The sequence below is a fragment of the Olea europaea genome, chromosome 13, assembly GCF_002742605.1.
Source record: "Olea europaea var. sylvestris chromosome 13, O_europaea_v1, whole genome shotgun sequence".
NCBI classification, from domain to species: Eukaryota; Viridiplantae; Streptophyta; class Magnoliopsida; order Lamiales; family Oleaceae; genus Olea; species Olea europaea.
This window is the reverse complement of record NC_036249.1, coordinates 1,863,531-1,880,986: the sequence shown is the minus strand read 5'-3', so window position 1 is coordinate 1,880,986 and position 17,456 is coordinate 1,863,531. Positions and strand designations below refer to the sequence as shown.

The window sequence follows — 17,456 nt, the reverse complement described above, 5'->3', positions numbered from 1 at the left end:
TTGAGACCGAATGGCATTACTCTGTAACAGTAAAGACCTCGATCAGTTATGAATGAGGTATGCTCCTGATCTGGGCCATACATTGGTATCTGGTTGTATTCGAAATACGCGTCCATGAAGCTGAGTAGCTCATGTCTGGCTATGGCATCCACCATTTGATCTATTCTCGACAATGGAAAGCTGTCTTTGGGACATGCTTTGTTGAGATCGGTGAAATCTATGCATACCCTCCAATCTCCGTTGTGCTTATTCACAATGATTGGATTCGCGACCCACTTAGGGTATTTGGCTTCACGGAGGAAATCGTTGTTCAACAGCTTTTGTACTTCTTTGTTGAGTGCTTCATATCTTTTAGGGTTCAGAGGTCATCGTTTTTGCTGCTTTGGCTGAACTTAAGGATCCACCTGTAATTTGTGGCATGTAATATTAGGATCTATTCCTCTCATGTCACTGTGATCCCAGGTGAAGACATCGAGGTTCTCTTTAAGAAAAGCCACAATCTTGCTTCGGGTGGAGGGCTGCAACTCGCACCCAACTTTGAGTTCCTTTGTTTGGTCCTTGGCACAGACTCGAACTCCTTCTAGTACTTCTACGGGTTCTACGCCTTCGATCATGGTCTGTTGGTCTAAGGGAATGAGTTCGGATTCCCATATGTTCACCATATGTACCCCCGGGAAGCTGTGTTGATGGCTAGTGTAAGTTTTCCATTGGCAACTTTCGGCGAGCTCCTTGTTTCCTTTGACTTCCCTCACACCATGGGGTGTGAGGAACTTGATAGAATAGTGATATAGGAAAACTGCTGCTCTCAGGCTGAAGAGTAGCGGCTGTCCCATCACAGCATCATAAGGGGAGGAGGTGTTGAACACCACAAACTTGGAGTTCGTCTTCAACTGTCGAGACATTGATCCAGACTCGACTTTGAGTTTGATTGATCCTTTGGCAGAAGTCAAGGCTCCGTTTAATCCTAGGATCATATTTGGGTATGGTTGAAGAAAGTTAGCAGGGATACCCATCCATTTTAGGGTGTGGCTGAATAGGATGTTTAGAGAGCTTCCTGTATCCACCAAGACTTTGGGGATGGTTACCCCGGCTACAGGCAACGAGATTACCATAACTCCATGGTAAGGGTGTGGGTCCGCCTCCTTCTCGTCAAAAGATAGTTGCTCGTCTGTGGCTTTTTTGAGATTTTTTCCGTTATGCCTATCTCTGAGAGATCTGCAACGATTGGTCTCTTCGATCTGGCTTCCTCGACTTGTGTGTTCGTCCTACTCCTCAGCATGTTGACTTGTGGCCTTGGCAAGTCGACGTTGCAGGCCCTTGCAGTAGCTTGATCCCCTTGGATAATTCCAGTCCCGTAAGGGGTGAGGAATTTCACACTATAATGATAAATTGATGTGGAAGCCTTTAGTTCATGCAAAATGAGTCGTCCCAATATTGCATTGTAATTGGACATAAATCAACCACCACAAAATTCGCTAAGATTCTTCTTTGGCGAGGAGCTTCGCCCAGCTCCACACTAAGGACTATCTGACCTAGGGCTTTGATAGGATCCCCAGAAAATCCCTGTAGCTTCATTGGATACAGTTGGAGGTAGCGAATTGATATTTCCAACTGTCTTAAGGTTCATGAGTACAGCATATTGACCGAACTTCCATTGTCCACTAGAATGCGGTGGACTTTCACTCCGGCGACCATCATTGTGACCACCAGGGCGTCACTTTGGTCTTGGAGGATTCCTTCAGAATCTTCTTCCGTGAACCAGAATGATTCGGGGTCAATGTCAGTCCTAGGGATTTGATTCTAGTAGTTCGGTACGATTTTTGCACTTCGGGCTTGCCTTCGCCTGGCCCTTCTGGATCCTTCAATATACTGATTTCCGCCCACCATCATTTTGATTTCAGCATGTGGAGGTGGTTTATGATTGGGGATCGCCTGTTGGGCTCGTATGGGGGCCCCCTGCAGCTGTGGCTGATGCATCATAGGTCGATTTGCTTTTTTTGGCTTGGCAACAAACACCTGTAACCGATCTCGTTGAATTAATGATTCAACTTCCTCTTTTAAGTCCCGACAGTTATCAGTATCATGGCCCATCGTCCTGTGGTATCGACAGTATCGTCCTTGGCGTTGTACAGCCTGTTCGTTTTTTAGGACTATAGGTCTGCGAAATGCTTCTTTTGTGTTGGCTTGCATGAATACCTCTTTCAAGGAGGCTTTGAGTGGGTGGTACTCCCGAAACTTGTACGGCTGAGCCCTAGGACGTTCTTTTTCCCTCCTGTCCTTCTTTCTTTCTTGTTGAGGACTGCGGCTTGATTTTTTCTCTTTCATCGCATCATTGAGGTCAATTTCGCGTCTTGCTTCCTCTTGGTCAGAGGTTGCTTCTTCAGCACTTATGTGTTTCTCAGCTCGGTTCAGGAACTTGTGATAAGTCCATGGGCCGTCCTCGTGTATTGACCACCAGAATCTCGTTTTGGGTCTTAGTCCTGCTAATACGACCATGAGTGCCGCATCGTCAAATCTTTTTCTACTTCCATGGATTGCTTGTTGAATCTACTCAGATAGCTTTTGAGGGATTCACTTCTTCCCTGCTTGATGCTCACTAGACGTTCTTTGGGTGTAGTTCTAGCCTTTGAGCCCATAAACTGGGCCAAGAATGCCATGGGTAGGTCATCCCAATCTTTTACCAACCTTTCGTGTAGCCTCCTAAACCATCTTTGGGCTTTGTCTCCTAGAGTTAGGGAAAATGCTAGGCACATGATTGCGCTGCTTGCCCCCTGTAGTTCCATCCATGAGGTGTATTTGTCAAGGTGGTCGAGGGGGTCACTATCTCCTTCGTATGCAGCGATATGGGGAATTTTCAATTTTTCAGGCAATGGTTCTATGAGGACATCCTCGGCGAAGGGGGAATGTCGTTTGATTTGGTAACCTTTCGTTCTACCTTTGTTTTTAGCCTCCAGTCCGGCGATGCGTTTTTTAAGCGCGCTTAGTTTGGGTTCTGTTTGTTCCAAAGGGCGTTTCAGGTCGGTTTGTCCTTGCGTAGGGGTCAGCGAGTGATGAGTCCCCAATCTGTCGAACACACTTGCAGTCCTTCTCGCCTTAGGTTCCTTGCTTTTGACCTCGTCGATTTGGCTTCTTGATGATTCTCCTCTTGAAAAGTGGAGAGTCCTCCCGGTGGGGGGACGCTTTGTCTTTGTCCTTACAAGGGATTCAACCTCAGTATCTGGTGGGGACGAATGGGCTTGGCTCCTTTCCATTCAACCTACTGCATTTATCAATTTTTCTAGGGCTTCCCTCATTGCAATCATTTGAGGGTCCTGCCATTGTGGAGAATTCAGTGGTACATTCGTTTCATGAGGGTGGGTGTGAGATGAATTTTTGGAACTTGAGCTATGACTCATGGCCTTTGAAAGATTTTTTTTTTATGGAGCAAATGAAACTATTTTTCACAATTAGGGCCCTCCTTCTAGCGCCAAACTGTTGATGTCAAAATTAGCAAGGATGATTTGAACCAACTTTAAGAAAAAAGGCGATTTGTATTTAGAAAAGACCATAAAGATGTGATAGTGTCATAAGTCGTTATCTCAATTCGCTCTACCTTTACAAGGGTCCTACTCAACTATTTATACAGATTTCAGTCGAAATTACATCAAATCAATCAAATCAGCAACAGTGCCGAGCTCGCAACTCAGGTCACCGAATTCTTCAATGATTGGTCAATGAGGCTAGTGGTCATGTGCCAATGTATTGCCAAAATAATGATGACCTGTAGGGGGCTGGAATTCGAGGACTTGGGATTGGCCATTCTGGGCGGCAATGACATCACCTGTGGCAAGTGTCTCTGATTGATAGGGTGATGTGATAAGGGGTAATCATGATATTTTTCTAAGATAACGGTGGGTAACTCTGACCTGAGAGTGTGGGCCGAACTTATGTTTAACTGAGGTGGAGTTAGCGAACTGTTTTTACCAGATCGAATTTCGAATGTCAACACACCTAAAACGGCCTTCTAATCCTATCATCCTTAATCACATTCCCCAATCTAATAGAGTGTACGAAACATATTCTTACTATCAGCAAAAATAATTTATATTTCAATGCTACACTAAAGTAACCTGAAATGCAATTTCAAACTTCCCTTTAGAAAAATGCGTGAAAGTCGAATTTTATATTTAACTAATGTCATAGCCGCTCAATATATTTGGCCCCCATTTGGTCCCAATTATTTTAAATTTTAATACGTGGTATAGTATTTTTTTGAAGAATGAGTGATTGAAAAAAGAAAAAAGTTTTCCATTTACGTGTAATATTATTTTATAAAAAATTGTATAGTTCAAAATAAGAGAGAAAAATAGAAATTAAATTAATGGGGATCAAACGGGGGCTCGATTGTTAATACCCAGGGAATTAGAAGGCAGATTACACTTTGGAATTCCAGAATTTGTGTCATAACAAGTTGTTTTAGTGCATTCTTTTGTGTTTGTGTTTAGAAGTTATACAAATTGTGTTTTAGTGCATTCTTATGTTACTTGTTTTAAATCACAAATTGAAACCCTTTTTTTTTATATGACTAGTCGATGATACATGCGATGCACAAGTTGTGCATCAATTTTGGTTTGGTTAGTGTACTATGGAACATTTTTTAAAAATATATGGGAAGATGAAATTATTGGCAAAGTATTATTTGCTGGTTAGCTTCGACAAGTAAATATAGGAAATCATGCTATGATTTTATGTTACAACACATTGTATATATGTTCAGGTGTTTAATTGTGATATTTATTTGTTTGGATTAGAGCAAAGGAAAGACAAGTGTCAAGAAAAATATAAATTGTATGGGTAATTGATACAAAACATTACTATCTTTCATGTGCATTGTGAAAAACGTTCATATCTTTCATTTTTTGGCATTTTTGCTCTTATTTCCACATTTCTTGGTGTTGAACGTCATTTTCACCAATTTTAGACAATTTTACCCTCCGTTCAAATAAAACAAAAATAAAAAAAAATGAAACAACAAATAACTAATTGCAATCCAATCCCCAATTTTAAAAAATTACAAATTAGTCACAAATATATACATTTTTTTAAGATTATATATAATTGTATATTTTGAAAGTGCACTGTACATGGAAGTGTCTTGGAAATGGCTCATCAAACTATTATTGAAAATTGAAATCCATTTCCTCTCCCAACTTTCCGCTATCTAAAATCCATTTCATCTTTATTTTCTCTAGCTAGAATCAATTACATTAGATGGTAAATCCAGCAGAAGTTTCGGCAATTGAACAAATTAGAATGCATCTTCTCGGGGAGTTTTCTCCAATAGAGCTCTCGTTTGCTGCCAATATCAAAAGAACTAGTCGCATAAATTCATCAGTTTTGAGCTCTCAATCTGACTATTTAGTTTCGATTTCTAATTATTTTATGAATCTTGAGCAGAGTGATTTTGATTTTAGCGACTTTTCAAGCCCTGAGTCCGAAGATTTGGGGCAAAATCAATTAAATCCTCTAGTTATAGACCTTACTACACCAAACGTGTAAAAATTTACTGAGAGCAAGCCTTCATTGAAGATTGAATTGACGGAAGTAAAGAAATTCGACAAGATCGACTTCTCTGAGTCGACCCATTCGAACTCGGGGGCGACGGTGCAAGACAACTCGACTGTGGAGGAGAAGAGTCATTACAGAGGCGTAAGATGGCTGTCGTGGGGCAAGTACGCGGTGGAGATTAGGGACCCGAATCGGTGAGACTCCTTTTATATTTGTGACTGATTTGTAATTTTTTAAAATTGGGGACTATGATTGCAATTAGTTATTTGTTGTTTCTTTTATTTATTTTTTTAAAATTTGAATGGAGGGTAAAATTGTTCGAAATTGGTGAAAATGACGTTCAGCGCAAAAAAAGGTGGAAATAAGGGCAAAAATGCCAAAAAATGAAAGATATAGACGTTTTTCACAATAGATATAAAAGGTAGGGATGTTTCGTGTCAATTACCCTAAATTATATTATTAAGCTTTCTCGTCTTTCCAAAGTTTAAATGCAAGAAAATGCTTCACCCAACCAATCAAAACTAATACAATGAAGTAGAAACACTGATTAACTATTTTTCCCCAAGTGTTAGTGGACGATCGTCTACAATTTTCAATAAGCATGCTCCAAATAAAACATTCTGAAAAAAAGAAGCAATCAAAATAGCAAGCATCCTCGAATTAGTCAAAGTATAGTTGCAAAAAGGATTGTAGCTTGTTAGTTTTGATGCCAACACATTATGCAACATCAGTGCAAATTATCAACGAGAACCATAATATTTTCCGATGTATTCAAAAGCAGCAAGTGAAATAAGTTCTTGCATACTTGCATATAAAACATTCATTGATATTTTATCTAAACTGTCATAGATCCAAATCCAATCGATCAAGTTCAAGCTCTAAACTTAAGAAGCCCGCTTTTAATACACTGCATAAATGTTCCAAATTAATTATTACATTTTAACACAACATTCCAAATTATAAATAGAAAATAAAAATTTTTAACATTCAAATTGTGTCACAAGCAACAAATCAACAAATTACCTTCTTTAGTTCCAGTTTCAGCAGTGGAGGTTTCTGATAAAAGCTTGGCATTGGTGTTGCCTTGAATGCCAAACTCTTCCTTTAGCATTTTAATCTCAGCCCCCCGAGATTCCTACTCAAGAAAAAAAAGGAAAGATGGAGAAACTTGATCTCACAATCCACCAATGAAAGTTTGACTTCATAATATGATACAAAATCTCACCTTAGTTTTGGCTTGTAAATTAATCTTCTCTGCTTTCTTAGCGTGGATCTTTTCCTCAAATTTTGAATAGAACTGCTCAAACAAATAAAGTATATATGTCTAAGGTGTAGGTCATGCAGGAATAGGAGTGATTAGATGCAAAGATGAAAAATTCAGCATCATGAAACCTCAACATGTAATTGCACGAATCAATGGAAAATGATTGGGTTACTTTGCTGTTGATAAACATTTAAGCACACGAGCATCGGCAGACCTTAAATAAATTGGACAATTATTTCTACAATAGAAAATAAGTTAAAGATAGGTAACCTTTATTAGCTCCCCATTCTCCTAGTTCCCAAGATATTTCAAGGGAACCCTTATGAAAAAAATAGCAAACTTTTTTAAAGATTTCTATCCATTGGTCAAGAACTAAAATTCATCCAACCGCACATACACATATAAATAAAGCCACTTATTTCATAAGAAATATCATAACAAAAGAAAATAGATCAAAAAACAAATTGATACTTGATGGCACCAGATTTAGCAATGACCTTCAATATCTTACCCTTAAATTTACCACTAAGTTTTATCTGATTTCCAATATTCTCGTTCTGTGGTTTCCCTCCTGCTCAAGACCTTTTTCTTTGAGGACAAGAAACATAATTGGGTATCCAAACATCTCATCCTCCCTCCTAAGCTCATTTGCTGAAGCTTTAATGGGCATCCTACCAGCGTTGGCAATTGAAAACATGTCAACAATTTTGCGAGAAAATAAGAGAGGCGGCTTACAGTGTGACTAGGGGGGAAGAGAGAGAGAGCGTGAGAAGAAAATAGGGTTGAGTTTTGTGTATTGTGAAGTGATTTATATTTTGCCTAGACTTACTCCGTGCAGTGGGGCAAAACAATAAAAAAAATAATAAATAAATAAAATGGCATGGAGACCTCTTCTTCGTGACCTGGAGTGATTTCGTCTCCGTGTTACGAAGAACCTCTTCTCCGTGACACGGAGACAAAGTCCATGAAATCGTCTCCATATCATGGGGAATAATCCGTGAACAATCTCCGTGTCACGGAGACCCTTTTTTTTTGCCCTTTTTTCATTTTACTTTTGTTGTTTTCTATCGTCTACTTTTTTCTTTTTTTTCTCACTCTATCTTTGCTTTATTTTGTTTATTTTTCAGCCTTGTTTTTTATTTCGGACAGTTGTTGTTGGAAGATAACATTTGTAATTGCCATCTCTTTTAGAAATATTGCTTTTTTGTTATTTGATTTTTATTTTTCATCTCATCCTTTTGCAAAGTTCATTTTTAGAATTAGATTATTAGTCTTTTTAGATAAAACAAATTCCCTAATACATTTTTTCTATGTACACACTACACTTATTGTATGTATACATTGTAATGCACAAAAAAATTCAATTTAAAAAAAAATAGATAATATATATTCGTTTGCGGTACAAATAAAAAATATGTAAAAAGTTATTAACAAATAAAAATATTACTAATAAAATTATATATGTAGGGTGTTTTTATCAACTCGTCTTCAATTAAATTCATGGTAGTTGGATTTGTGTTTATTATTAACTGGTCTTTAATTAAATTCATGGTTATGGGAAAAAAATTGCTTGAACGGATGAATTAGAAAAAGAAAAGTTTAGATTTTTTTCTATGATTTAAAAAACATTTTTCTTATTACTGATTATAAAAATTCCAAAATGGCTACAAGCTTAAAATGCACACAAACACACAAACACGAAGGGTGTGTTTGATTACATTTATTTTCCATGGAAAATATCAGTTTTCCATCCAAATTTTCACTTTGAGTGTTTGATTGCTATTTTTTTCCATGGAAAACATTTTCCAACTTTTGAAAATATGCCTAATTTTCCTTGTTTTTAAGGAAAATATTTTCTTTAGGTAGAGGTGGTTTTTATTTTCCACAAAAGATGGAAAATATTTTCTTTTCTAGGTAATATTTTCCATGTTAATCAAACACACCCGAACTGTCAGACAACCAATCCTTTTTGTGTGAAGAAATTGAGAAGTGGAGAGGCATGGTTGTAACGTGTGAAAATGAAGAAAGAGTAAAAAAACATTGTTGATTGCGTGTGAAAATGAAAGAAAAGGTAGTGTAAGAGATAGAGATTATAAAAAATAATAATGGACATGATGATATAAAATTGCAAAAGTGTCCACTCAAAAATTGCCTCTTACATACAGTAAGTAATAGTAATACAATAATATAAAAAGATCGAAGACGAAACTACGTCGTTTTTTCCCACGATTAAGGGGGAAAAATAACAAATTTGCTGCAAAAAAAATAAAATAAAAATTGACGTCATTTTGCACTTCATACAGTAGAATGGGAATGAGATTGGAATATTATTGCATCTACAGTAGCCAATTCATTGGCTTTTTATATAAGGTTAGATAAAGAAATTGAATGATTTAACAAATTAAACAACAACAGAAATTAGAAGTAAAAATAAAAAAGAAACAAAAAAAATTATTATAATGTCTTTAAATTAAATCGAAATAATTAAAATTAAAATTAAATATTATTTAATTAAAATTGAAAAAATTGATTTTTAGATGAAAAGAATTTTAAAACGAAAAAAAGTATTTATAATACGAAGAAAAAAGAAATTTTAAAACAATTTTCAAAAAAATATAATAAAAACAAATTAAAAGAAACTTATGAAAATTAAATAAAGAATATATAAATATTATTTAGTTAAAATTGAAAAAATTAAATTTTATTACGAAAAGAAAAGAATTAAAAATAATTTTAAATTGAAAAAAATTATTTATAGTGTATAAAAAATAAAAAATGTCTCCATGTATGGAGACGTTTATGCAGACTCACGAAGACTAAGAGTCTCCGTGCGGTCTTCACGCACAGAGACTTTTAAACTCCGTGCACGAAAAGATTTAAATTTTTTTTGTTTACATTATAAATATTTTTTTTCAATTTAAAATTCTTTTCAATTCTTTTCTCTTCAATTTTTTTACTCACAAGTAACTTTTTACTTCTTAGAAATATTTTCTATCTTATATTATTAATATTTTTATTTTTATTTTTTAATAATTCCAAACGATATTTAATTCTATAGTAATATTTTTATTAATATTTAATTTTCTAAAATTAAGTATATCTAAATATTACTTTAAATTTTTGGTGGGAGGTATGAAAAGTTGTGTGTTGCAGTAAATTTAGATTGCCTTTTTTTATTGTATGATATAATATTTATCAAGCAAGGCAAACGACGTTGTTTTTGCTTCCCCACTTAAAAAAAAAAGTTACATTGAAACAAAATGGAACAAAACACTGTTCATTTCAACAGTGCCTCCAAATTCCCCTTTTTATATAGTAGGAAAACACCGTTTGTATAAACTTTTCGTTAGGCCTGAGCAAAAAAATTGAAAAATTGATCAAACCAGTCAAATCGAACCGACTCAGGTCGGTTTGACACGAGTAATTAATTTGATTTGGTTTTTTTAAACAAAACCATGGTGGGTGGGATTGAAACTTCAAATCGTTGGTTTACCGGACCAATCCAAACTTATATGTTTATCTTCTTTTTTTTTTTTCAAAAAAAATAAAAAATCAAAAGATAAGCCATAATCTCATAACTATATCACAATTCTCTCTAATCTACAATGTTGCGGTAAGTAATAATATTGACAATTTCATTTCACAGGCTCATTACGTTATAATTTGCATTTTTATCTATTTAGGCAGTCATACTACATAATACATAAAAGTGCAACAAAATTCTTAAATTTCTGTTGATCTCTCTCTATTAACCTGATTTTATTTGTTAGTCAATAATTCTTGTAATATAAAGTTATTCAATTATTTTAGTTCTTGTAATCTAATTGGGCCCAAAATTTGGATAAATTATTTTTAAAAAAAATTCAATTTGAACTAAAAGTTCAATCGATTAACCAAACCGATCTGGTTTCGATTTAAGAGTTAGAGTATGTTGGTTTGGGTTGAAATTCACTCAAACCGATTAATTTAGTTTTGATTTTGTTGGTCTTGGGTTGGAGTCGAAACCAACCCAAGTCAAATCACGCTTAAACCTCCTTTTCGTAATTCTTATGTTAAATTTGTATAACAAGTTCCATGTATAAATCAAAAATTTGGAATTCCAGAATTTGTGTTTAGAGGGTCTCAATATAGATAATTATGTTACCTTCTAAACAAAGTCATCAAAGCTATCGAATTTGTGACCGTTTTCCGTGGAAAACTACAAATTTTTTTATTACCACCTACATAAAGTTCTACAACGTAAAACTTTTTGGAATCGTGCTTTTTGATATAATTCGATTCAAGATAGGAATATTGATATAATTCGATTCAAGATAGGAATATGCAGATTTTTGAGTATCAATTTGAAAATTCAAAAGCGTCTAAATCGAAGCATAACAATTGAATAGCATTTTGAGACGAATTAAGACAAACGTGTACAAAGTTATGCTTTCTTTCTATCCACATGTCTTAATCCATTTTGAGTCTTTAGCGTTGGGTCATTGATCTTATTGTTAGTAAATCTTTTATTTGTATGCCTGGGCATGCCGGGAGGAATTGTACGAGTCATTTGATTTGTTTTACTTGGGTGTGCCTGACATGGTTGTACATGATTTTTAATCAATAGAATTTTACATTTATAGATCCAAAAAAAAAAAAAAACTAGTTGCTAAGAATTGGAGCCAGGGTCAGTGGCAACGACATTGTTTGGACAACAACAATGTTCGGAGGATGTTGGGTGCTTTGAAATCGGGTGAGAAAGATGAAGATAGAGATTACATTTGCATATATTTTTTCCCCCTTCAATTTGAATGTATCCTTTTCGTTTACTTGAGTTGAAGGGTAACTCTAGACAATTTCTATCAGGAAAAATTAACGTTGAGAGTACATGTCCAAAAATAACAGGCTGAGGACAAAAATGGGAAGCGAAAGAAATGGCCATTGCAATTATTATAAGACAAAACGTCATTTTCCTCGAAGTTTAATTCGACTCCTCCAAATATATTCAGGCTTACCAAAAGCTTTGCACCCATGCAAATACTAAGGTTGAAGAACCCTAAACCTAGTGGCAAAGGTAAGAGAGTTTAAAACTTTCTAGTTTATGGCCATGAGACGTACATAGAATAAAATCTCTCTTTCTTATTGTCCCCCTATCTTTAGCTTTTGATTTAGTTCTGTGTAAGAGTTTAGCAGTGAAAAGATACACAAGAAAGATAAAAGAGAATGCCACATCACCATCATATTACTTTCACCTTAATCAACACACATTAGATCTACTTTCCCTTTCACATTTTCCGCTTCGGCGAGTATTCTTCAATCGCATAAATTCATCAATTTTCATAAATACGAGGTCGACTATATAAATCTCTTATCATCAATCCGTTCGAATGATTTCTACATCCACTCGTATGTACTAAGAATCATATAAGAAGATTTAACATTATTTTATACGTTGATTGTCAGTTTACCACGATCCTTCTCATTGCTTAAACATAAAATGGAAATGTAGGCAGAGTATTTCATTTCCATTTTTATGCAACTTTTCACCTATTTAGGCACATCTTATTGCTTGCAGTTTCCAACTACCCAATGCCTCCTCTCTCAAGTTTTCTTTATTCCCCCAACACCAGTGTCTATTTTGTTTTCTCTTCAATGCAAGGAAGCTATGATTCTTTGTACTCGTGTATAAATTGAATGCACAAAAGATACTCTTTCTTCACAGAGACACCATTCCTCCTCCTCCTGTCTAAGAAACTTTATTCATTATATTGAAGTTCTGGGCAAAGAAGAAACTACACGACTTCATTATAGAAGCACCTAGAGTTATGAAAGGGGGAATGCACACGCGTTCGATGTTCTTTCTCTTCTATTTTCTTTGTATTTCGGGTAAGTTTTTCACTTTGTCCAACTTCTTATTTTTACGTTTTCAAGTTAACCAGAGTCTAAAAACTAAAATATAAAGAAGAATGTTATTCATTTCAACTTCATCTTCAACCACCCTTCAAATGCTTGAATTCAATTTTTTCATGTAAACGTGACAGTAAGCGCCTAATTGACATCATCCCGAGACATTTATCTGTTCTGATACAATCTTTAACAACCTATCTATAGATGATTTTGAAGAAAAACAAGTGAGGACTCATAAGTCATAACCATATGCTGGCTCTAGTATTTCCTTTTCCATGCGTTTTTATATTTTCTGTGGCGACACTTTCCAGTCTGGTTAAAATCAGGAAAATAAAAATAAAAAATAAAAAATAAAAAAATGGAACATGATTGACTTGAGAATTAAGCCTCACGTACAAGCTTATTTTGACAGAATCCATACATGGCTACAACACCCTATTTGTTTGCCCATTATTCGTCTTCCAATGAAAACCACGCGTTATCTGTGAAACTTTTCGGTATCTATAGTATGATTTCTTTATTTGAAATTCATTTCCAGATATTGGAAAAATAGAATCTAAGCAAGCTCGTTGAGTATATATTTACCTTTATTTTTTTGGTAAAAGAAGAAAAGCTAAAGCAGATTATAACTCACGAATTTTGGCTTCAGATACAATCATTGCAGTTGAGCTCCCCTCAGAAGCAATCAGAAAAGGCAAAAAAATCACCTATCAAGAAAACCAAATGATCTTTTCATCTTCAGCATCCACCACCTTGCGAGATACAACTACAGGAAACGTCCCAATTGTAAATCCAACACCAGGTACAACTCCAAGTTTAAATCCAAACACGCCACCTGCACCAACCAACACTGGACCAACTATAACTCCACCGACCCCCACGGGACCAACCATAACTCCAACGACCCCCACCGGACCTACCATAACTCCACCGACCCCCACCGGACCTACCATAACTCCACCGACGACAACTGGACCAACAATAACTCCACCAACTACCAACGGACCACCCACTACTCCGACATCATCAGGTGGTGCTTGGTGTATTGCCAGTCCGTCAGCTTCAGAAACTGCTTTACAAGTTGCTTTGGATTATGCTTGTGGTTATGGAGGTACAGACTGTTCAGCCATTCAACAAGGTGCAAGTTGCTATGATCCAAACACAGTTCGTGACCATGCTTCTTACGCTTTCAATAGCTACTATCAGAAGAACCCATCTCCCACCAGCTGTGATTTCGGGGGAGTAGCACAACTCACCAACACTGATCCAAGTAAGACATTATGTTACATTATCTCATCTTGAAAATTCTGTTACGATCATTGTGCTTATGGATTATGTTCTAGTGCACACAACTAACATGACTGGCACCTATACTACCCTCATACTCGACACGTTTGCATCATAAGCATTAGAAATTTAGAAATGTAAGTATAGGTAGGATGAATAATACAAACTGAATGAAAAGCAATCTAGCATCAATGCAATAGTGGACATCACAACATTCTAACTTCTTTTTCTTCTACACAATTATGTGCCGTCCATCTCACCAAACATCCCATAAAAAGTTACATTTATTACCGCTATAATCTTTGAACATTTTGTCACATTGCTACAGGTCATGGGAATTGCCACTTTGCTTCTTCCACTACCTCCGGAACACCACCTGCAACTCCAACAATGCCCACAACTCCAATGACACCACCCAGGTAAATGTTCTAATCAACTTCAGTCTCATATCTTCATCAATAAAGGTGGTAAACTAATACATTTATATTTATTATTACAGCACAACTTCACCTTCCATGCCCGGTGGAGGAATTGGCTCTGGTATACCATCAGGCTATGATAATGGCTCGGCACCAATAGGCACCCCAAGTTCAGCAAAGACATCATCATACAGCCTACTGCTGCTCATTACCATGAATTGTGTCTTACTATCAATTGCAACAGAAATTTATTCATAAACAAGATAAAAACTTATTGTTACCATCTCCTGAATGAGATGGCAATTCCTTGGCTGCCTCCATGTCATGCAAAATTTTGAGGCAGAGAGATACTGATAGAAATAAATCTCAAGGCCTTCACCATAGAGTCATATTGATATACGGCATATAGATCAAGTAGCCAGGGGATAGTGAAGAAGCACATCATAATGTAGTTGGTTATTTATAGTTATACTTCAGTAGCTAATAAGAGTGTTTGTTGCATAGTACTCGACAATAATGTACAGCTTAGTTACTTATTCATCTTTAATCCTCTACAGTAGTGTCTAATGGGGTGAACCATACGTGTGTTTCAGAAGAGAATATCTGGTTTTACGGCCATATTAGGAAGAGACATGTAAAATATTCAGGAACTAATCAGTTACAAGTTAACACCCTTCAATATTTGACATACTTCGCCTATATAAAAATATCAAATTTTTGCTGTCTGCATCATAACACAATTACATAATTGCTGTTTGCTAGGCCAACTGAAAAATAATGTAGAGTGGGAAAGTATTCTATTTACGGACTAGATCTACAAGAAGTATTCTGGTCGTGACTTCCATGATAAAGTACATCAATGGTATGTTTTTATCAAAAATAGTAGGCTAAACACTGGATGATATCAAACAAGAAAAAGGGTGCTATAAACTTGTTTAGATTGGAGATAAGACTAGAGGGAACATGACAAATCAAATTTTAGTGCCATACATTTATAAAAATTCCAGGTATTGGACTTTGATGGAAATATATAGATAAATTATAAATATAAAAATTATTTCTTGCTACTAAAATTTAAAATGAGTTGTTTCAAGATTTATCTTGAAGAAGTGGACAAAATACATCTCACAGGTGTTTTCGGCATACAAATAATTGAATTGACTGGATTGCAAACTATTAAGTTCACCTAACACTTACATGACTTGCTGATTATATGAAGAAATAGGCTCCACACAGCAAGAATACTCATAAGCCAATTTGATAAAAAAGATTAGTTGAAGCTTCCCTGCCAAATGAGACATGGAATGCATTTTACTTCTTCCCTCATTTTTATCCGTGGAAGAGAATAAATTATCATCATAGTTCAACAATCCAAGTATCAACATTTCTGCATGTTAATAATACAACAATACAAGTGTGTCCATCCTTTTCACAAAGTTTTTAATATCTAATGTATTCACAATGCTCACACCGATATTCATAAATGAATTAGAGCTTCTGAAGGCAGTACCCAAATAGTCAACGCAACATAAGCTGATTGAAGTAATTCATCGTGTTCAAAGCTTTACATATATGTGAACAATAAAATTTGGAGTGAGTAATAGCAGAGTAAAATGTTGCAATATCATACAAATTCAGATTTTTGATCGAAGAAGACGTAGATGACAACTTTTTTGCATCTTCAAATGACATTACAGAACTTGAAATCGTCCTCTCGACTTTTAAGTTTACAATGTTCAGGAAATCACAAGAGTTAGCTATTTCACTAAAATTAGAAAAACAAACAAGAAATTTAACACTACGTACCAAATATCGTTCCTGTTGGCAGCCAAAACACTATGTATCTTCATATAACCTGCAGATATGGCATTCAAATTGTAAAGGAGCAGAACGATTGTCATGAGCAGAGAACTTCAATGACAATATCATAACCATCTCTTCTTGAATCTTCTATATTACAAGTCTAATCCTTTTCATTATCATCCAGTTGCTCCTTATGCTGAACATATTTCCTATAAAGTACAAAAATTTCCTAAGCAAAGTCCTAACTTTTCCTCTAAACTAACTCTCGCATTCAAATTGTAAAGGAGCAGAACGATTGTCATGAGCAGAGAACTTCAATGACAATATCATAACCATCTCTTCTTGAATCTTATATATTACAAGTCTAATCCTTTCCATTATCATCCAGTTGCTCCTTATGCTGAACATATTTCCTATAAAGTACAAAAATTTCCTAAGCAAAGTCCTAACTTTTCCTCTAAACTAACTCTTGATCCACATATGTATTCTCCCAAAAGAATCTACACAGAATAAAAAGCTTCATTTTCTACCAGTTTAGCTTTGGATCCAGCAGAGCGGATTACAATCTCAACCATCACCATCCTGGAAATTTTGCTTAGAAATACGTTGTAAGATATTAATAGCTCACTTGATCAATGACATTACTAAACAGCTATCTGATGACCTAAATAGTCAAATGTACGTCAACAAAATGTACATTGAAGAACCGTAAAAACTTCTATTTCACAGATAAAAAAAATCCCGTGAACTGAAACATAAAGAAAAGACGAGGACTTGCTTTCATCAGAAGTAGGTTCGCCACTGAAACCCTTGCACAAGTAAGTCTTCTTCATTCTACATTCTAGGACACAATACTCCTCTCCAAAATAGGAGAGACGTTCTAAACCATCCGGAAATTGACAGGAGAGATTTCCCGACTCCATTCAGTTGCATTTCATGTATTGCTCATTTTCGGCATATCGTCTAAATATTTGTAAGTAATCTACATTCCTACATGCTGCAAGATGCCAAAACATTGATCATTGTATCATACCTATCTTGCAGCAGCCATATAGAATACACACTAAAAAATTAGTTTCCAATGAATGTGTCCGCCTCCATAATTTTTCCCATGCCTATCCTTCAAAACTTCAGAAAAAGGAAAAGGAGAGAAAACTGAAAGTTCATTGCATTTCTAAAAGAATCTTCTAGAAAACTAATTTTTCCAACTAAATGTCATATTTACTTCATTTTATCTAAGCTTTATTAGT

General features: G+C 35.5%; 2 protein-coding genes and 2 long non-coding RNA genes across 7 annotated transcripts; 1 reads left to right on the top strand and 3 right to left on the bottom strand.

The window, feature by feature from the left end:
- Positions 1-1,800: 1,800 nt before the first annotated feature.
- LOC111408283 lies at positions 1,801-3,251 on the bottom strand. The gene is made up of 2 exons (XM_023038059.1): positions 2,598-3,251; positions 1,801-2,547 (listed from the first exon to the last, which is right to left on the bottom strand). Exons 1-2 carry the CDS (start codon positions 3,249-3,251, stop codon positions 1,801-1,803), a joined length of 1,401 nt encoding a protein of 466 aa, XP_022893827.1.
- A 1,844-nt stretch (positions 3,252-5,095) lies between these two features.
- LOC111407234 lies at positions 5,096-7,803 on the bottom strand. 4 transcript variants are annotated; one of them, XR_002705045.1, is made up of 4 exons: positions 7,323-7,640; positions 6,773-6,844; positions 6,571-6,682; positions 5,096-5,335 (listed from the first exon to the last, which is right to left on the bottom strand). It is a non-coding gene; the product is annotated as an uncharacterized LOC111407234 (long non-coding RNA). The 4 variants fall into 4 exon arrangements; XR_002705044.1 differs by lacking the exon at positions 5,096-5,335 and adding an exon at positions 7,700-7,803 and having other exon boundaries at positions 6,180-6,682; positions 7,323-7,482; XR_002705043.1 differs by lacking the exon at positions 5,096-5,335 and adding an exon at positions 6,180-6,454 and having other exon boundaries at positions 7,323-7,634.
- A 4,564-nt stretch (positions 7,804-12,367) lies between these two features.
- On the top strand, positions 12,368-14,945 carry LOC111407232 (glucan endo-1,3-beta-glucosidase 3-like). Its single transcript, XM_023036597.1, has 4 exons — positions 12,368-12,676; positions 13,347-13,967; positions 14,313-14,403; positions 14,484-14,945. The coding sequence occupies exons 1-4, from the start codon at positions 12,616-12,618 to the stop codon at positions 14,659-14,661; spliced, it is 951 nt and encodes a 316-aa protein (XP_022892365.1). The 5' UTR covers positions 12,368-12,615; the 3' UTR covers positions 14,662-14,945.
- Positions 14,946-15,434: 489 nt separating this feature from the next.
- On the bottom strand, positions 15,435-16,457 carry LOC111407233. Its single transcript, XR_002705041.1, has 2 exons — positions 16,210-16,457; positions 15,435-15,688 (listed from the first exon to the last, which is right to left on the bottom strand). It is a non-coding gene; the product is annotated as an uncharacterized LOC111407233 (long non-coding RNA).
- Positions 16,458-17,456: the final 999 nt, after the last annotated feature.